Source organism: Lutra lutra, chromosome 15 (assembly GCF_902655055.1).
Source record: "Lutra lutra chromosome 15, mLutLut1.2, whole genome shotgun sequence".
In the NCBI taxonomy this organism is placed as follows: domain Eukaryota; kingdom Metazoa; phylum Chordata; class Mammalia; order Carnivora; family Mustelidae; genus Lutra; species Lutra lutra.
This window is the reverse complement of record NC_062292.1, coordinates 40,654,134-40,675,138: the sequence shown is the minus strand read 5'-3', so window position 1 is coordinate 40,675,138 and position 21,005 is coordinate 40,654,134. Positions and strand designations below refer to the sequence as shown.

General features: G+C 53.9%; 2 protein-coding genes across 4 annotated transcripts in view; both read left to right on the top strand.

Moving 5' to 3' along the window:
• Window positions 1–11,224: 11,224 nt before the first annotated feature.
• ASCL5 (achaete-scute family bHLH transcription factor 5) lies at window positions 11,225–12,153 on the top strand. Its single transcript, XM_047705082.1, has one exon. The coding sequence runs from the start codon at window positions 11,551–11,553 to the stop codon at window positions 12,121–12,123; it is 573 nt and encodes a 190-aa protein (XP_047561038.1). The 5' UTR covers window positions 11,225–11,550; the 3' UTR covers window positions 12,124–12,153.
• A 1,670-nt stretch (window positions 12,154–13,823) lies between these two features.
• CACNA1S (calcium voltage-gated channel subunit alpha1 S) overlaps window positions 13,824–21,005 on the top strand; it is a 69,205-nt gene continuing 62,023 nt past the window's right edge. For 2 of the 3 annotated variants that reach the window (XM_047705015.1, XM_047705014.1), the window contains exons 1-2: window positions 13,826–14,092; window positions 15,778–15,883. In XM_047705015.1, coding sequence (XP_047560971.1) covers window positions 13,941–14,092; window positions 15,778–15,883 — 258 coding nt within the window. In that variant the 5' untranslated portion in view covers window positions 13,826–13,940. Of the gene's footprint in view, window positions 14,093–15,777; window positions 15,884–21,005 lie in introns of all 3 variants that reach the window. The other variant, XM_047705016.1, reaches the window with a different exon arrangement.

The window sequence follows — 21,005 nt, the reverse complement described above, 5'->3', positions numbered from 1 at the left end:
GGTCCCCAGCGGACGCACGGCAGCCCTGAGCCCAGCAGTGCGAGTAGGCGTCCTGCCCAGCCCTCGAACCGTGTCCCTGGAGGGCCACTGCACCCCGCTTGGTCCCCCATTCATCCCCAGGAGTGCCCAGTGATCACAACAGCTCCCAACACCCAAACTGGGGTTATAAAGCCGCTCGGAAGAGAGGGTTGTCTTCCCCTAAGCATAAGGACTGCCCCCACGAGAAGAGACTCCCTGCGCCTTCCTGGGCTTTGCACCCTGCACATTCAGGAGGCATTTCCTAAGCTCTAATCAAGTCCCTCCTGTGGCACCGATTTCCATTTTAGAGGCCCTCGGAGCCTCCTGGCCAGCCCAGGGCAGGTGTGCCGCTCCCCACCTTGGCCCTCAGCTGGGCAACAGCCCACGAGGACAGCAGCATCCCCACTCGCCCTTGGCTCCAGCTGGAGCTGCATTTCTCTTGCTTGGACTCCGGGCAGCCAATCACAGGAGGCCAAGAGTGGCCCTCTCTCCTCCTTGGGAGTGGATCCCAGATCAGAGGAGCCCCCCACCGCCACCGCCCTCCTCCCTCCCCTTCTGGGTGTGTCGCCGTTTGAAGCTTAATCAGGAAAGTGTACCTGGCTCTTGGTGCTGTGGCAGGGAAGCTGGGCCAGAGGCTGCTCAAGGCACCACAGGGCAGGTGGGCAGCACCGGAGATCCCTCTGTCCCCCGAAGGCCCACAAGCTGCAGATCGCTGTGAGCGGCAGCAGCGGTGCTGGCGGAGTGCTCCTGGGAGAGGTAACTGTGCAGGTCTGGGCTGAGGGATGTTTGAGTTTTGTCCTGAAACAGTGCTGGCCCCACCCGGCCTGGAGGAGTGAGGCTGGGAACAGTTTACTCAGGGCTTATTCACCCCCGAGGGCTTTCCTCCCCAAAGGACAGGAACGCCTGCTGGCTGGCATTAGGGCACCCATCTCTAAGGGGAGCAGGCAGGATTAGCTGTGCTGCCAAGGGCTTTGCTACCAACTGGGAATTTTTTCTGTGGACTTGGTCTTGGGAGAGTCCACTCCCACTGGGTTTAGCCCAATGCCTGATGCCTGCCAGTATACAGAGACTAAAGTATGGGTTTTCTGGGTGGAAAGCAGCTGGGGGAAAGGTCTTCTGGAAAGCAGCTAAAAATGGGAAGGGTCTGGGCAGGGGAGAGCTTGGTTCTGTTTCTGAACATGGGAACAGGCAGGAGGTGGTACAGGGCTGTGGCTGGAGGCACAGCCTCTGGAGCAGAATCAAATCCCAGCTGCATCACTTAGTAGCTGGGTGACCACAGGCCATTTGCTTCTCTGGGTCTCTGTCCCAACCCCTGTGAAGTGGATCAATAATACCTACCTCAGAGCACTGCTGTGAGAATCAAATGAGAGAAGTACTTAGACCAGCGCTTAGCACAGAGTAAGTTCTGTTTAAGTATTTCGTTGCTTTTTTTCATCCTGCTATTTCCCAGAAACATGATCTCACTGAAGCGCTCCCAGCCTCAGTTTCTGCATTTGCAACACGGGAAAAAAGTTAGTACGAGGGGCTTAACTACATTGCTAGCCCATGGTAGGTGTGTTGCAATAAATTGCAGACACTTTCCCTGTGAAGTAAGCCAGGATTCTGTCCCCATGAAAACACTGTCTTTCCTCCTATTCATTCGTATGCTTTTTACGCTGCTGTGAGAGGAAGTTTGGAATGAAAAGTTTTGTACCTTCAGGCCGGGAAGCTCTGTATAGCTGCTCCACCACGGCCATGAGACAAACTAGATGTGGCTCATGAGCGTCTGCGACCCCGCTGCATTCTGTGGATCACGTGGACAGGGCTCACGTAGGACCTCGCACTTGGCCACGGAATCGCCCCTCCACCTTTGGGCTCCTTCCGGGCACCTCCTGGGTGTCAGGGGCAGCACCTGTCCTGCAGGATCCTGAGGGCGTGAGGCATCATCCTGCCTTGCTCCTTGAGAGACCAAGATGCAAACATGTAGCAAAGTCATTGGCAAGGTCATTGGCAAGCCAAGAGAGAAAGGTCCCCAAACCAGTGATGGCAAATGCAAAGGCTTTAGGATTCAGGGGAGACAGAGAATAGAACAGAATGAGAGGGGCAGAGAAGTCTCCACGGACAAGGACAGACTCCAGCTGGTTCCAGAGGGGGAGCTGAGTTTGGATGTGTGGAAAGGCAGGGGCTGAGGCTCTGGGAGGGGAGTGACCTGGGCGTCATGGGGAGAAGGAAGAGGCTGGTGTGGAGAGACCCTGGAGGTAAGGGCTGATTTGGCAAGGTGCTGAGAGAGAAGGTCAGAGGAGGGGGAGGGCGGCATCCCGCTGAGGACCTTCAGGGCCGGCCAAGAAGGTGGACAGTTACAAGAAGAGTTATAAATTGTCTCGGTGGGGGACAACACGACCGAAGTCACACTGTAGCAGACGAGCAGTTCTGCGGAGCTGGAGGATTTGCATGGGGCAGTTCTAGAGCCTGGAGAGCGGCGCGGGGCCTCCCGGACCCGCACAGTGACCTTCGGGAGTGAGTGCCACTGCTGTCCCCCACCTACAGAAGAGAAAATAGAACAGGATGGCTCGGGCTGCATGAGCTGGGAGGTGGCAAAGCCAGGATCCCAAGCCACAGTTGGCCGGGAAGGGCCTCAGGGAACCTCAGACTTTTGTTCAGTGGCCTGGAGGGACTTTTTACCCATGAAATACCCATTGCCTATGAGGGCGACTTTCTTCTGTGACAAAGGGGCGAGAGTCTCTTTTTCCACTGTTCCCTGATTTGGCAATGATATGGGCCCCCAAACGCAGGTCTCTGCCTGAGGTGGGTGCTGGGCTCAGGGCAGGAGGCTCAGGGAGACAACTGCCTTACTCAGGGCTGAGGGGGTGGTTCATGAGAGCAGCACCCACAGTGTCATGTCCCATGGTGCCCCCCAGCCTGCGCACCCTGCCTGCATCCGACTGCTCCCCATTGGGGGAAGGTCAGGCCCAGCTCTAGTTTCCCGGTCCGAGCTCGCCTGCGGAACTTCTGGTTGGTCCTCCCCATGCCTTTAAGGCATCTGTAGGATGATTTTCCTTCCTTGTTTTTGTGTTTGAGACGAACACTGATTCATCACAGGAGTTCAGAGATGCTCTCGTGTGCCGGCTCTGCACAGGCACTGGTCCTAGCGGGCACCAGAGCAACTTGTGCTGGGTAGCTGTTGGTATTCCTTTGGCCAGGAGAATCGGGTGAAACACTGCACTCCCATCAGAATGTTAACCAGGTCCCTTCCCTTTGCCTTTCATTCGCCAGCCGTCCTCATGCAACCCTAACAGCACCCCCAGCCCCACTGTGAGGTTGTCGGGCTCCTGTGAGCTGTTTCTACTCACATGGCCTCTGAAGGCTGGGGAAGGAGCAGCCTTGTCTGACACTGAGATCGCATTAGTACTTACTGGTGGCTTTGGATCCAGAGGAGTCCAGATGTCCTCCTGGCTTCTAGACTATAGCGTCTTTCCTCCCCGTTTGGGGTGTCATTGACCACAGGGGCAAGGGTGGGAGTGTGGGTAGAAAGAGCAGCGACTGTAGTGGTCTTTCTCTCTTTTGAATTTCGGTTTTACTCGTTCTCTTAGTCTGTTAAAAAAGACTCACCCTTGGATGAAATGATGATGCCTAACGGGTCCCAAGGTGTATGCCAGTTTCTCTTAAATGCCAAGTTTGATATTTATCAGCTCTGTGACCTTAGGAAAGTTACTTTACCTCTCTGTGCTTCAGTTTCCTATATGCAAAATAAAGGTAATGAGAATACCAACCTTGTAGTAAGGATTAAATTACTGGCCGTGTGTGTGTGTGTGTGTGTGTGTGTGTGTGTGTGTGTAAGCACACCTATCTGTGTCACTTACAATAGTGGCCAACATGGAGGAAATCTTATATACAGGTTAGCTATTGTCCTCTGGTCTCTGAATTCCAAGCTCTTAATGGCCCCGAGCCAGCGGGTCACTGTTTCTGAAGGTGGTAAATGCAAGAATGAGTTTTTTCCCCCAAAGTTCATTACAGGCCTGAAGGGATATTTGAGAAATCTTCCCAACCCCTTAGCTGTCGTCCTTCCAACATGTATATAGAGATGGCCCCCATATGTGGCTCCTGCTTTTAAAAGGGTGATCACAAAATTAATAATTAGAATCCTTTTACATTTGTCTGGAACTTTATAGTTCACAAAGTGATTTTATGAACTTACCCATTTGATCACCAAACAGATCAGGCATGTGTTCCTGTCCCCCCGTCCCAGTTGTGGGAAGTCAGGAGCAGAGCTGGGACAGAAGCACAGTGCTTTCTCCTTCACATCATGCTGGGTGTCTTTTCCTTCTCTCAACTCCTTTTGGTTTTACTTCTCTGGTGGGGTTTCTCCCTGTAAGTACTATAGTGAGCAGTGCTTACTCCGGAGCCCAAATACCTGGATATGAATCTTAGCTCTGGCCTGAACCGGCTGTGTTACCTTGGGCAGGTTGCCTAACCTCTCTGAGCCTTCTTGTCCTCGCCTGTAACACAGGATACTGTCGGTGCTGCCCCCTACCCCCGACCCCCCGGGCTGTAAGGAGAGCACACTGAGAACCGTGTCCGGCGCATAAGAGGGCACTAGGTATGTGATGGGCACTGCTACCAACATGCAGTCCTTCCTTCCTTCGCCAAGCTGGGGACAGTGGTTGCAGCTGTCCTGTGCTGGGGCCCAGCTCACAGCAGTATCCTGGAAGGAGCTCAGGAGATGCCCGGCGGGTGACCTGACTGGGAGTAGGACCCCTGCCATACCAACCTGACCCGACCCTGGTAAATTGCACCCAAGCTGTGTGACGCTGAGCAGCGTTCTTTACCTCTCTGAGCCCCAGTTTCCTCTTCTGGAAGCAGAAGTGCGAGGGGCCGGTGAGGGTTGCACAAGACTGGGAGAGCAGAGCAGCAAGCAAAGCATCTGACATCAGAAGGCTCCTAATCCCCATTAGCTTCCTTTCTCGCTCCTTTCCTCTTCTTGGAGATGCTCCGCCAGCCCGCGCCAAAACTCTGCAGTGCTGTTCTCTTGCGGGAAGCGCCACAGACAGGCTGCTGGGCAGCCACCAGAGCTTTCCAGAACCTGAGGCAGGAAGGATGGCATGGCGGGCAGTGTGAGGCCAGTTGGCTCTGGGGCCGAGGCCACTGTAGCTCTGTCTGGTCCAGTGCAAGGGGGGAGGGAGGGGAGAGGGCAAGGGGCTGAAATCAACCTGCACAGGCCCTGTTTCTACCCAGAGGCTAAGGCCGTTTCTAACCCCCAAAAGGCACTCTGTGAGCGTGGGGTCCCTGGGCCTGGCGCCCCTTCTCCTTGGTCAGATCCAGCATGACATCCCCGAGATTCTGAGATGATTATGTATGTTACACATGCGTTTGGGGGTGTTGCACATGCCTATCTATGGTGGGAGTGGTGAGGTTATCCTTCCAGAAAGAGTTCCAGGCTACAAGACAGACTCCCAAGGGGGTTATGACATTTCTTACTTTAAAAAGTCAGTGTACGTGTTTATCGTGGACATTTAAGGTACGGCTCCCTGGAATGTATTCTATTTGATGTTAGCAGTCTTAAGGGGAAAAGAAGTGTTCTAAGGTCCATTGGGAATTTCTGAGTTAACCCAAAACAGCTTTCTTTACTCCAGGGCTTTCTCTGGGATGCGAATGGACCCTGTGAATCTCGCAGAAAGGGAGTAAAAGGGGCTGCACTTCTCAAAGTATTTGACTGTGAAGCTTTTGGGGAACAGTTTTATTGACCACCTTGCTGGAGCCCGGGGGATGTCCAAAGTGACAGCACAAAGCCAATGAGTTCTGTCATTAGAAACTTTTTTTTAAATTAACTAATCTCTACACTCAATGTGGGGCTCGAACTCATGACCCCGAGATCAAGAGTTGTGTGCTCCACCGACTGTGTCAGTCGAGCCCCCCACTCTGTCATTTTGAGTGCTTGGTTTCCTTATAAATCCTCCCAGGTTTTGGCAGCGGGGGATGGCGGGGCTGTGCAGGAAGTCCTGATTCAGGTGTTGAAAAGCCTCACCTTGCATCTGTCCACTGTGGGAATCTCTCAGAGAGGCAGGAGAAGCAGAGGACCATGAACTCCCTTTCCCCAAAGCCACTGCTGAAGCCATGCGGTCCATGTTCAGCCAGTTTCTGACCTCAGACACCCCCCTCCGGCTCCAGTCCCAGTGAAGACAGTGAGAGAAGCTACGAAAGTCGAAAATTATGTTACCTGCTCCTTAAGTGGTCCAGCCTGTTGGAAGTTCACGTCTCCGTTTGTTTGATAAATGATGGTTCAGCCCTCCCCAGGGACTCCCAATGTCAATCAACAAACATTTATTGAGCACATACCATTGTCTTAAAAATGAAGCCTAAGACAGGCATTTTTTCACTTAGAGTTGACAACCTGGTTAGGAGTCCGTGTCAGCAGGTGCTCTGGGGAGAGCACCTGCTGGCCACCTGGGGGCCACCAAGAGTATAGCAGGAGGCGAAGTGGGGAGACGGGGCTGAGTAGCCACTGGACACTTGGGAGAGGGCTGGGCCAGGGATTGGCAGGCAGGGCTCAAGAAACCGTCAGCAAGAAGTTATAATCCACAATTCCGGTGGTTGTGACGTTAGCGACTCTGGTAGCATGCGAAAACAAGGAGCTGGTATGGGTGGGCAAATGCTTCTCGCTGCACATTAGGAGCAGCAAGGCTTTGGGAAGGAAGCCCAGGACACCCCCACGGACAACTTACTCTCTCTGTTGCAAGTTGGACTGGGGGTTATGGAGTCCTTTGTATAATACTTCGATGACAGTCGGCCCTTCACAAAGCAGCTGTACGGGGTATCACAATCCTAAAAGGGGAAGCTCGAGGTCTTGCGTCATGACATGAGCTTCATGGAAGAACATCAGATACCTCTTGCCGAGCACATCTGCTCTGCCATGCCAGGGTGAAATTAAACCCGCGTGGGGCAGAACGGTGAGGAGTGGGGGGATGCTATGGGCAAGGAGTGCCCTCAGTCCCAGAGAGGAGCCAGGCCCCCTTTGGAAAGTGGACAGTGTTGCCCACGGGTGCTATTTTGTGGCTACTTAAAGCAATCTGTGGGTTGGTTGAACTTGACCCAGTCCGTAGCCACCACCACTGCTAACGTGTGTGGGAGTGGGGTGGGAGTGCAGGGGAAATCCTATACCTACTTCCGAACCACACTTCTCTCTAGTGAGTTGCCTAATACTGACACAATGTGCTATTTTCTCTTCAAAACAAATAACAAAATATGCTTGATTATACATACTTTATGTATCTGTATAATGAAAGTTTAAGGGATATGAATTGATTCACAAACTCAGGAAGAGAATTCGTGCATGTTAACAGAAAACTGAGTGACTCTTCATTGGGGAGGGTCTTCTTTCCCCCCCAGATTTCCAAAAGATCTGGAAACACGGTTCCCAGGGGGAGTTATAACCGGAAGTTTGTTAAAACTTCCACAGTCATGAGGTCCCAACCTGGAATTTCATTCGTCAACTACTGCCATTGCCTCTCATCGCCACACGGTGGCACTGTTAGCAAATGGTTCTGCCCAGTCCCCTGACCTGGGCGGGAGCTTTGGCAATTCTTGGCCGCTGATCAGATCCGGCCCAGGCTGCAGATCTTTGAGTGAGGACCATGCCACGATACAGGGTGTCTGAGCTCAGGCAAGGGGGCTCTTAATCAGGTTCCCTGGGATACAGATCTTGGTGCTTAACTCAGTCTGATTACATCCCAATTCTTGCCGTCCCACCAACAGAGCTCCGTGGACACTCCTGAGACTATCCTCAAGGGGGCGTTCCCTTCCCAAGGTTTGACCAAGGTGACCTGCGGAACCTCTCGCCAGAGCAGATGCTCAATCACAGCACGATTATTCGAATATGTAGGAGGACATCCCCTCCAACGAGAATCATAATTTAATAAGATGCTTGTGTTAGGCCAGAACAAGCCCCTCTGATCTTTGGTTCAGCTGTGAAGCTGCAGGGAGACATCCTGGGGGAAGGGGTGGGGGGAGAGGGTTCAAGGAGGATATGGCTGTTTAGGTTTGTTGCATTTTTTTTTTTTTTTTTAGTGAACCTCAGGTTCCTCACCTGTAAAACTGGGTGATTTTAGCATCGACTTCACGAGAATGGCATGGGAGTAAAATGGGGGTAGGTCCATGGAAAGCATGGAGCGCAGTGCCTCCCACATCATAAATAATAACTAACAGCTAGAATTATCTTTACTATTATTTCACTATTATTTCACTATTGTTTCGTTCACTGCTCTATCCCACTGCTCAGAGCGACCCCTCGTGTACACAAGGCCCCCAGTTAATAAGTGCTGGGTGAATGGTTCTCTTGCCTCTTGGTGATAACCTAGTGCACCGTGGCCCTAGGCTTCTGGTCTGGGGTGGGGGGTTCGATGGCAGAAGAAGGAACCCAAGGCAGCTGCGGGTGTGTCTTCCCCTGGGCTCCCGGCCAGGTTATCAGCTCTTTCCTCCCAGTAAAGAGAGAAGTGACTCGAGAGTTTGAAGGCTGTTTGTCACTTGTCTGAATAGTTTGATGAAAAAAATGGAAACAGTAAGTCTGGAACATAAATAAGTATTGAATATTGAGTCAACACAAATAGATATTAAATTACTTTTGTAAAATTGTCACTAAACTTCTGACTGTTATCAAATTAAATTTGAATAATTAAATCAAATTTGAATAGACAGGGGTCACACGGGAGAGGACAGGCTGGATCCCATGTTTTACCAAAACAGGGCACTGCTAGCGAATAATCCTCAGCAGAGTTATGTACCCAACACTGGGCAAGGGGCAGCAGGCATTACCTGAAAATGAAGGGCCAAGCCCTGGCCTCTGGTGGCTTACAATCTGGCTGAAGATTCAGAAGACCCTGGAAGTCCACGGTGGGAGCTACAGAGCTCAGGCAGTCAGCACAGGCGGGAACTCTCTCAAATGTTGGCAGGAGTGGGGAAAAGAAAACTATGTAAACTGTCCCAGGGCTTGTCAGTAGAAGCCAAGGAGAGAGGTAGGAATGAGCAGAGAGTGATGGGAGGAGACTGCTCCTGATGGAGCTGGGAGTCTGTTAGAGATTTTCTAGAACCTTCCCTCAAAAGCAGCAGGGAGCCCTGAAAGGCTGCTGAGCAGGGGCGGGTTATGTGAATTTGTCCTGATGTCTGGCACATTTGCTTCTGCTCTTGAGACCAGACGCAAGTCTCCGTGACACTTAGAATCACTGTTGATTGTTCCTGGCTTTCATTCAGCGTGGAGGGCGGAGCTAGCTGGTGACAGAGTGGGGACCCAGTTAAGGACAAAGAAGAGAAAGTGCAGAAGGAGTCACCCCCCCAAGAGTCTGAGTCACCAACCTTCCCCTGCCAGGGAGAGAGCTCACCCCTTTCTGTCTCACAGAAAGGCCTTCCCCAGTGTCCAAGGCCTCCCGCTGCCCCATCACTCCCCGTGTGGGTGCAGCTTGCTCAGTCACTCCATCTTCCATGAGGAGGACGATGGTAGAGTAGTGTAACAGGTGCTAAGATGGCATTTGTAGGACACTAGAGACACACACAAGTGGGGAGAACAGGGCCTGAGAGAATTTCTGGAGGAAATTATACCCAGACTGAATCTGCTCACCACGTGTAATGAGGGTTGGTGGCACTTAAATTCAGTGCGGGCCACTTAATTTCTGAGATAACAGCTTCCTAGAACCTGGGAAAGGCTGTGTGTAACTGAACCTGACCCTGACAAGCCCAACTTTCTGCTTGGACTTCTGGCCCATTCAACAAACATTTGCGCAGCAGCATCTGCTACAGGCCAGGAGCTGGGCCGGGCTCTGCGCACAAAGAGGTGAGAGAGTAGACACTTTCGTTAAGTGCCACAAAGGAGAAGCCCAGGCCAGGGTGGGAGAGCACAGCTGGGATCCACGGGCACTGGGGCAAGGAAGGCTTTGGTGTTGCTGCTCCGCTAGGCCGAGGCCTGGGAAAGTCCCAGCAACACCCGAGTCTCTCAGAATCGGATTCATTTCCTTTAGGAAAGAGTTACCCCCCCTTGGTGGACTCATGGTGGCCACTGTGCTAGTTCAATAAGTAGTCTTTGATGGAAGACTTTGGATGGAAGGCCCTAGAAGGTATCCATCATAAGACCTCATGATCCCCACTCTCAAAGGAAACAACATCATCAGGCACTTTTTGTTTGTTTGTTTTACTTTAAATTCCAGTAAGTTAACATACAGCGTAATTACTAGTTTCAGGTGTCAGATCTAGAAATCCAACACTTCCATATAATACAAGGTGCTCATCACATGTGCTCTCCTTAATCCTCATCCCCGTTTCCCCATCCCCCACCCCCTCCCCTCTGGTCACCAGCAATTCATTCTCTATAGTTAAGAGTCTCTTTCTTGGTTTGCCTCTTTCTCTCTCTCTTTTTCCCCCTTTGCTCATTTGTGTTTTTTCTTCAATTCTATGAGTGAAATCCTATGGTATTTGTCTTTCTCTGATTGGCTTATTTCGCTTGGCGTTATACTCGCAGCTGCATCCATGTTGTTTCAAATGGCAAGATTTCATCCTTTTTAATGGCTGAATAATACTCCAATGTAGATAATATACCGCCTCTTTTTTATCCATTCATCTATCAAAGGACAGACACTTGGGCAGGTTCCATAATTTGGCTATGGTAGAGAATGTTGCTATAAACTTTGGTACATATAGCCCTTTGGATTAGTATTTTTGTATTCTTAGGTAAATACCTAGTAGTGTGATTGTTAAATCGTAGGGTCACTGGGCACTTTTTATAAGCCAGGCCCACGAGGTGTTTTTTAGTATACTTTTTCTCATTTGATTCTCACATATTATTATTAATGTCCTGTGAGGGATGTTGAATTATCTCCCTTTGTGGAAACCAGGACACAGAGGGGTCCCCCAGCCATTAAAGGATGAACACAGATTTGAACCCGGCTCTGTCCCTGTCCTCCTCAGCGGCCACAATGCCTCCCCTCAGGTGCCTACAATTCCCTTGGAGGGTCGGGGTGGGGTGACACAGAAGAGTCCCTAATACAATTCCTAATTGATATGTTCACTCTCCCCTTTTTTAGAAACATTTCCCTGAGCCCAGTGGGCACACTCCTCACTACAGCCTGCGGTTTGTAGCCCAGCAGCCGGGGGGATCCCCAAGGCGGTAAGGAACAAGAACGGGGTGCCCATGGCCCCAAGTATGAAGTCCCAGGGTTAGTGCCCGTGGGAGATCCCATGTTGGGCTCAGGAGGAGGTGGGGTGCCAAGGCCTGCTGCCCTGCCCATGGGCGCCGCGGAAGAAGGCAGGGGTCCCGGGAGTCCTGCGGCACGACGGCTGGATCGGAGAGGGTGCCTCTGAGCCTCTGCCAGGAGCCACACTGGGCCACAGCGATGACTCCGGTCAGGGAGACCTCGGAGGCCATCCCAAAGGGCGAAGAGGAGTGCTGACCCATCCTGGTATCCCAGGGCTGCTGCTGGCGATGTGACTCGTCCCTGCGGTGGTCGGGACCGTGCAGACCCCAAGGAGGGGCGATTCGGGGAGGGTCTCACTCTGGGTCCAGCTCCACGCGGCACCATGAACAATAACTTCTGCCGGGCCCTGGTGGACCGGCGGCCCCTGGCACCCCCCAGCTGCATGCAGCTGGGCGTCGTGCCCCCTCCGCGCCGGGCGTCCTTGCCCCCCGCCGAGCCCCTGGGCAACGTGCCCTTATTGCTGTACCAGGGCCCGGCCGAGCCACAATACTATGACGCCTACGCGGGCGTGTTCCCCTACGTGCCCTTCCCCGGGGCCTTCGGGGTGTACGACTACCCCTTCGAGCCCGCCTTCATCCAGAAGCGCAACGAGCGCGAGCGGCAGCGGGTCAAGTGCGTCAACGAGGGCTACGCGCGCCTCCGCGGCCACCTCCCGGGCGCGCTGGCCGAGAAGCGGCTCAGCAAGGTGGAGACCCTGCGCGCCGCCATCCGCTACATCAAGTACCTGCAGGGGTTGCTGAGCGCGGCCCCCGACGGCGCGCCGCCCGCCGCCTCCCCGCCCGACTGCCCCCGCGACGGCGAGGCCCGGGCGCCCGCCTCCCAGGTGCCCGAGTCGTCCGAGTCCTCCTGCTTCTCCTCCTCGCCGTTCTTTGAGTCCGAGGAATCCAGCCACTGATCCGGACCGCGGCCGGGGGTGCGGGGGCGGGGAGCGGAGTCCGCCGGGGCCGTCCCACTCCTGAGAGCAGCCCCGGACTGCCAGGTCACGCATGGTGCGGCGCAGGCCCCTGGCATTTGCGGGGCCGCCGCGCTCGCGTGTCTGCGACTCCGTCCCTCCGCCACAGTCACCACCGACTCCGTTCCTTCCAGCCTGGGGCAGAGGGGCAGGGAGGGGGATAGAGGGGCACTGTAGAGACCGGAGGAGCCCCGTCGGTGCAGTGAGGGCGCAGGGCCTGGGGAAGTTCCGGGCGCGCGCCGTGCGCGCACCAGGCCGCAGCGGAGCAACCCAGGAAGGCCATCCCGGAGCCGGCCTCCGGCTCTGCTTCAGCCGCGCGCTGCGGAAAGTCGGAGCTCAGGTCCGGGTTGTGCACCACCCGTTGAGGTGGCCCTCTCCGACTCTGTCGCCACGGGTGCCCCCCCCCCCCCCCCCCCCCCCCCCCGCGCCCGTGTCTGCCACTTTCCAGGAGGCTGGCCGGTCTTTGGTTGGGATGAGCCATGCCCTTGCTGTCCACGAGATGGCCTCACATCCTAGCGTCCACTCGGGGAGCTTGTTTGCCACCGCCTCCCCCACTCCGCCCCCACCGCCCCCTCTCCCCAACCCTGAGGCCGGGACAGGAGGCCAGACCGAAGCTTGCACTCGCTGGCCCAGATCAGGCTTGGGAAGAGGCCACGTGTGTGCCTTGGTGGCGCCCCCTGGCTTCCTTGCTGGAGGGCGATTACCCACCCGCAGCCCTACTCTGGATCCGCAGTGTAACTTTTTCATCCCCTTTCCCCCCAGGTTGCTTGAGAACTGCGTTTTCCCCCCTCAGACCGTATCCCTCTGTGGGTAATGGGACCATATGGCACTGTCTTTGTACCAAGAGGTCAAATAAAAAATTTGTCAGGTTTTGTGATTCCAGATCGTTGTCTACCTCAATTGTCACTCCCACCTGCAGCTCAGGGCACTTCCTGCTGGCGGTGTGGGGTGTTCTGTTAGCTCTGCGTTCAGTTAAGGTTTCCAGGGAGCTTAGTGTACAGCATGGACCGTTGTCGGGCAGGGGCCGGAGTCCCAGGCAGGAGACAGGAGCTTTATGCAGTTAGGTGCTGGAGGGGTTGAGGGAGGAGAGTACATGCCTGAAGTGTGCACGTTCAAGTTTCTTCTGAGGGAGCCTTTCACCCCAGCGTGAAGAAGTTAGCTTTCCCTGACAGGGGTGCTCATGGGCGGCGAGGTTTGGCCTGGGAGCTGGCCGCAGGTTCTGAGATGGATGGGGGTGTGGTGTAGTTGTGCTGAACCAGGCCACCCGGCACCTTTTCTGGAGGGTGCCATAGGGCTAGGGACCAGGGGAAGCTCATCTTGGCATGAGGGAGCCCGTCCGCAGTTCAAGGCTCCATATCATAGATCACCCCCCTTCCTGAACTCTCTATGGTCCCAGCCTTGAAGACTTCCATCCTGCCTCCCACTGCCCCCACCCCAGGCCCATGTGAAATTTCCTTCCTCCACCCCCCTACCAACCTCCTCAGGGACATATTGGGATGTCACTGGCTGGGCTGGGAAGGAATGACAGCTGCCTGGCCCCAGGAGCTCAGGCCAGGCAGCAGGGAGCCAGTGGAGGCTAATTTTACTTGCTGGGAGCAGGGAAAGTAATCCTCCCGCCCCCGCCCCTGGGCTGGCTCAGCAGGGCACGCGTGGCCCAGCAGGCTCAGCCAGTCCAGTCCCCAAGGTGGGGGCACTGGGGACGCAGGGAGAAGAGGGCAGCGGGGTGGGGGACAGGAGACAGCAAGACTGCCAGGAAAACCATGGAGCCGTCCTCACCCCAGGATGAGGGCCTGAGGAAGAAACAGCCCAAGAAGCCGGTTCCGGAGATTCTGCCAAGGCCACCCCGGGCCTTGTTCTGCTTGACCCTCCAGAACCCCCTGAGGAAGGCCTGCATCAACATCGTGGAATGGAAGTATCCTTTGGGACCCCTGGGCTGTCGGGGAGAGCCTCTGTCATGTGAGAGAGGGAGGCAGGGCATGGTCACAGAACCCAGACTTTGGGGGCCCTGGGGTCCGGGGACTTGGAGATGGGGTGCACTGTCCCAGAAGAGGATAAGGAGCCTCTGGAAAGGAAAGCTTCAGCTGAGAGGGAGGGGAACAGCAGGAGGACCTGGCAGGGCCGCTGTGGCCTGAGTGCTCGGCCCCAGGCCTGGTGACAATCATCTGCGGAAGGGACCCGGATGTCCCACGGGGGCGGTTCACACGTGTGCCCAAATCCTGTTACCGTGGGGCTCCACTGAGGGGTGTGAGGCAACGGTCTCATTCTGATACAGGATAGGAGAGAAAGAAGTAGGGGCCTCTGCAAGAAAATTCCCTCCACCCTTGGTAGGAGGGTGTGAAGGCACAGAGACTGCAGAGCGAGGGGAGTCCGACTGAGGATGGAGTCAAGAGAGAAATGGCCCTGAACAAAGGGCTGCTGCGGGGGGCTCGGGGAACAGGCCGAGATGCCCGGCGGTTATAGCTCAGACATACCATGCTGGGGACAAGGACTCGCCAACCCTTTCTCTGTTTGCATTAGCTCTGAGAGGAAGACTGATGAAAATATCTGGGTTATTTGGGGAAGGAGACTGGGGGAAGGGCTGGTCAAGTGCCTTCTCAGAGAGAGAGGTCAGGAATATTTGAAATATTTCTGTAAGGTTCTGGAAGACTGGGCGCCCACCAGCTGTTCCCTAGACTATAGGGGGATAAGGGCTAATGGGAAGGATGAGAAAAACTTGGGACCAGTTGGAAAGGCTGGGGTCGGAGTTGCCCCCCCCCCCACACCTGGTGACGTGCAGCGCCCTGGGGATCGAGTTTCTCCCGGTGGGATCTCTCTCCTCCATCCTCTGTACCTCTGCGCCTTCTCCTCTGCAGCTTCCGCCCCTGTGGTCCACCTCTTTTCAAACCCTGGCAGGAAGAGAAGCTGGTGGTCGGTCCAAACCTTCTGTGCACTGTGCCTCCCATCCTGCAACCGGTCCCCCCCTCCACCACCCGCTTTCCAGTGGCTCAGCCTATGGGATGGGTTGTGGGGCTCGCCCACAAAGGAATGGGCCCCAGGGGTGCCCCCTGGGAAATGACTGTGAAGGGGACGGGTGTGCCTGGGAGGGAGTGGGTGTGGGATGCACACCCCAGGGTGTGAGCGTGGCTGGGGAGGAGGCGGGGTGGGCCTCTGACTCAGTCGGTTTAGCGGGTCCTTCCTCAGGTTGGGGGGGTGTTGATTCAGGTACCACCTCTGCAGGTTCCCCTTTCCCGTCCTGTCCTCTGGATATTCAGCCCCCAGCAGCCCTTGCCAGTTCTCTGAGTGAGTCCCCCATATTGTCTGGCCAGAATCTCAGAAAATCATGGCATCTCAGGAGAGGGGACAGGTCGGGTTGGGGGATGGGCAGGAGCTTGCTGGGAAGCATTGAGTCTTCCTGCCCTTGAAGCTGAGTAGCCCTCAGCCAGGAGCTGGTGCCTCAAGTTGCCATCACGGCTAAGTGGAAGTTACCTGTTCCCGAGGAGAACCTGGCCATTTCTGTAACCTGCAGGAGAGCAGGGAAGGAGCAACAGGTGCCCGTACCACACCACTCCCCTTAACGTTACCGATCCCACACCCCACTCTCCTTAACCCTGACACCAGACCCTTTGAGACCATCATCTTGCTCACCATCTTTGCCAACTGTGTGGCGCTGGCTGTGTACCTGCCCATGCCAGAAGATGACAACAACACTCTGAACCTTGGCCTGGTAAGAGAGGTCCTCCTGCCCCCCGCAACCCATGGGCCTGCGGCCCCAGGCTGAGGGAGGCCCCCTTGGTGGACTGCCTGCTAGTTTGGGGGGGGCGGCGGCTGGAGCTCCTGTCTCCTGAGGAGACAGACCCCACCCTCCCAGCCACCTGCATGGCTGAGCCACTTGACAGCTTTGCAGAGCAAGCCTGCTAACTCTGGATTCTGGAATATTACCAGCCAGCACTGAGCGAGGACTCCCCGTGCCCAAGCACTGTGCTAAGCATTTGATGAGGGGAAGCTCAGAAAATCCACACAACAACCCCATAAAGCGGTGCCATCTGACGGATGTGGAAACTGAGGCTTAGTAAGGTCAGCTACAGAGCAATGGAGGCCAAGGGCTACTTTCTCTTTCCTGGACCTCATCCAGAAGGAGCTTGCCTCCTGGGAGAGTGGGATCTAGGGATTCCGAGAGAGCATGTGTTCTAGAGCTCTAGACCACGTTCTCCTCGCCCTTTCACCGATAACATGGACACAGAAATGCCGGATCTGGAAGGGGTTTTCCAGGATCCCATTGTCCTATCTCCTCCCCACCTCACTGGCTTACAGATGAGAAGACTGAGCCCTGTGGAGGTGAAGGGCTGACTTGACGTAACAGCTAGTAAACATGGTTTAGTAAACAGTAGTAAACATGGTTACCATTTATGCTGTGCTTACTGGATGCCTTTGTGCTAAATATTTTATGTTATTGTCTTACTTAATTCTCTTAACTACCCCCTGTGAGGCAATACCGTTAAATCTATGTAAAAGACAAGGAAGTCTAGGCTCTGAGAGTTTGGGTAACTTGCCCAGGGTCACCCCACATGCAAATCCTGCCATAGGGTCTCAAACTCAGGCCTCTCTGACTTTAGGACCTGCTCTTATTATCACTGTGTTGCCCATGTAATGACAGTGAGAGAACTTCTAGGGGAAGCCCTCATAAGAAACTGAGCTCTCAGGCATTTACAGTCTAGGCCCCCGAGGAGACAGGACAATGGGCCCACCATCTCAACAGGCTTTGTCCTGCATTTGTACCACGGGGATGGGAGGGAGGAGGCCAATTAACATGCATCCGGGGCCTGAAAGAAAGATATTTATCTTTGCCTCTCTTTTATGCCCGTTTCCATGGGAATCTATCTTGAGCTGCTAAGAAGCTGGGATTTTAAGTGTGTGCTTGGCTATAAACAGAAAAAACTCTGAGTTCCTGAGTATGGACGGAGAGTGAGATGAACTGTGGGCAGGACCCATACGACCAAGTCTGGGAGGCGGCCCTGAGCCTTCCACAAGACAGGCTTTGTATTCAGTGTCCCTGAATCCAGGAGGGCTCTTGGTCCCCCACTCTTCAGGATTTCATATTTTGGGCCCTTTGTTCCATTTCAACTCCTTAAGAAGTTGACTACTTTCAAAAGAAATTGCTCTCTGGAGGGGGTTATGTTACTGGGTCTGTTATCTTCCATCTTGAAACAAAATGGCTGCCCTAAAAATTTCACAAGGTCCTGTGCACTTTCCTTTATTTTAACCTGTGGGCTGGAGTTACAAAGCCTTGGGCAGGTCTAGAGCTCACAGACACAGGATGATGAGTTTCTGGAAGAGGAAAACCTTACCAGAAACCTTTCCAAAGCAGTGAATATCACTTCAAATGTCAAGGTGGGACAGACTATTAACAGTCAATGGAGGGATCCTAATCTGATCCCTTTGGGGTGAAGCCCAGAGAGGGTAGGTGATACTCAGGGTCACAGAGCCAGCTTCCAGCTGTGGACTCTTTTTATTTATTTATTTATTTATTTATTTATATAGATTTTATTTATTTATTTGACAGACAGAGATCACAAATAGGCAGAGCGGCAGCAAGAGAGAGAGGAGGAAGCAGGCTCCCTGCCGAGCAGAGAACCCGATGCGGGGCTTGATCCCTGGACCCTGGGATCATGACCTGAGCCGAAGGCAGAGGCTTTAACCCACTGAGCCAGCCCCTAGCTGTGGACTCTTAATTCCTACTTGTCAATTCATCTCCATACAATCCAACAGGAGGAAAATTAGAATTAGACCAAAAGGAAGGGAAATCAGATATTTATCTCTCTCTTGTTCTATTGGCTGCTTTGTAGGTATCTGAAAAAGGTTAGGGACTTTCAGGTCATCCGAAACAACCCGTAGTTTTTAAGAAGGGAGGCCCAAGGACCAATCCTTCATTAACTTTCTCATTCATTTAATAAATTTTTATTTAGTGCCTATTATATCCCTGGCCCATTCTGGGGCCAGTAGACATAGTTCTAATCTTCCCAGGGCTTAATTAATTAAATCAATTAAACATAATATAATTAAACCAATTACACTTAAATTATAGATAAAATGAGATGGGAAGTGTGTAAGATTTGGGACACTATGAATACTGGAGGAGGACCTAGTCCTTCCCAGAGGATGAGATGGGAAGGATGAGGAAGGGGCCAACTTCATGGGCATTTGACCCATGTAGTTGTTCTGGGGCCCACACTCAGAAGAGTCCCATGCTTGGGGTTTAATGATCTGTGGTTACAGTACAGGAAATTTAAACGATTTCATCTCTGAATACTTATTTTGTGAGTGAAGACCAATGGGACAATGGTATATGAAGGTACATGGACCAGTAGCTTGGAGCCATGGCCCACTCCCAGCTCCCCTCCCCCCCCCCCCCCCCCCCCGGCCCCGCCACCTCCTATCAGCTTCCCACCTCAACGGACAGACACTGCTCAGTCTCTCCCTGCTGGTGTCCTGGGCCAGGGTCAGGGTTGGGTACACGAGGGTCTTGGGTGTCTTAAGATAGGATATGGCAAGGGCTGTCCCCACCCTAGGTTGACAAGGTCACAGCCCATTCCGTGAATGACTGCCAGGTGGAGCCAACGGCTCATCCCCCAACCAGATACTCCATGTTTCCTGGAGCAGAGGCCACCATACCCCTGTGTGCTGGCTGTCACCTTGGGTGGAGGCAGCAAGGCTGTGGGAAGGGAGAGGCCTGCCTCTACTTCCCCACCTCTAGCCAAGGGACAGGCTGCCTGGCTGCTGGATGGTGAGTGGGTCATGGAGGAGGATGGGGAGTGCCTCTGAGTGCGTCATGGAGGAGGGTGGGGGTCGCCCCCCCCACAGCAGTAAATAGGCAATTAAAAGCCCTATGACAGGTTGAAAAGGAAACCATGGAAGGAAGGAAAAGCTTTATATTTTAACACCAGGGGAGAGCTTGTAGATGCCTCCGCAGGGAGCCCCCTGAGCGAGGTGCTGGAAGCAAGAGGTTGAGGGATGAGTTTGGAACCTGGAAAAATCTCTCGAACCACCGCGTAGAGGGTGGACTGGGGGAGGGGGCGATGAGAAGGGGAAGCAGGCAGAGGAGGGAGGAGGCTATGAAGTTGCCCAGGCAGGAAATGGGGAAGACTGGAACTGAGGCATGATGGGAGAGAGGATGACGTGGAGAGATAGTGAGGAGATGGCTCAGCCGGACTTGGTGCCTGAGGGATGTGGGGAGGTGTGGGGGAAGGGAACAAGAGGCAAGGATGACGCTGGGCTTTCAGAGTAGGTGACAGAGCAGGTGGCGGTATCGCTTTACAAGATGAGATGCGCAGCACCCAGAGAGGAGCAGGCTGAGGTGGGAGGAGGGACAGTGATTTTCAGTTTCTGTCATGTTGACATGCAGGTGCCAGTGCTAGCCAGGCGATTGGCTTTGCAGGGCTGAGCATTTGATGAGTGAGAGGTAGGGGGCAGGGCTGGTCAGGAGGCAAGGAAGGCTTCCCACAGTTGCTTTGTGTGCGAACAGAGTCAGGAGGTGGCCGGCACCCTCCACTGTGGGAAAGAAGCCCGTCTGTGAGTCAGGCTCCCCTGAACAGTCTGGGTGCCCCCCTCCCCGGATCTTTCTCCTGCTGCCCATCTCCTTCCCTCCCCACCCCTAAGCTTTTGCTGCAGGTGATGGACGGTGCTGAGGGTCCCCCCTGTACCCCAACTCTCCCTGTTCTGTGTCAGTGGGGGGAAACGGGGTCTTCCCTGAACAGAAGAGGACACTGAGGCTCAGGGAGGGCAGGGGAGTTCTGGGGAGACATGGTGGGTCAGAGGATGGCAAGAAGAGGGTCGGGGACGCTAATGTCCTGGCCAGCTGTGTATCCTCATGGCAGAGTGGGAGAGGGGCTCTGAAATCAGCCAGGTTGGGGAAAAGTGGGTCCTGGAGCTACCGATGTATGCTTTTGAGTCTAGGACCATTGATATCCTAGCTGTGTGATCTTGGACATGTTATTTGACTTCTCCGTGCCCTCAGTCCCCTCGCTGGTAAGATGGGGGTAGTAACGTCATATACTTGAGAGAAGTTGCTGGATGAATCAAGACCAGGTGTGTTGTGGTTTCCCTTCTCCCAACATAAGGAGTTTTATTATACAGAAATCACAGTGTCTCAGAGCAGGCTCCCTAGTCACAAAGCCTTAATCACAGAGACCCTTGGGTTGTTCTAGATTCAAAGGCTGTGCCCAAAGGATTATTTATATATATATATATATATATATATATATATATATATATATATATATAATATTCCTCTTCACCCCACCCGCTATCTGTCCCTGATTTCTCTTAGATTTTTCATTTTCACTCCTTGAAACCTCCAACCTCTCTGAATGGCTTTCCTGGCCACGCCAACCCCCTTCTCCAGCAAATTATCCTCTTCTCCTTCCTTACCACCAACAGCACCCAGTGTTTGTTGAGCACCCACGATTGTGCAGGATCTATTCTAATGCTGTATATGCATGACCTCATTTATTGCCCACAACACCCCACAAGGCAGGTAGTATTATTTTTCTCATTTTTACAGAAGAGCAAACTGAGGAACTGGGAGGTTAAATCACTGCACATGCCCAGTGGGCTGTGTGGGCAGGACTGTACCCTGTGTTGGGCATCTTGACGTGGTTTTCTTGATATGAGGAGAGGATGACCATCCCTGCTTCCCTAGTGAGCGGCACAGGAAGGAGTCCCACGAGAGCAGACCCCAGTCCCTTGCCATAACCCTGTTTTCTCCTGATTGGAAAACTGCTGTGTGCCCAGGCCAGAACGGATGCTCAGAGCACCCAGCCCCAGCCTCTCCCTGGACCGGACTCCACTTG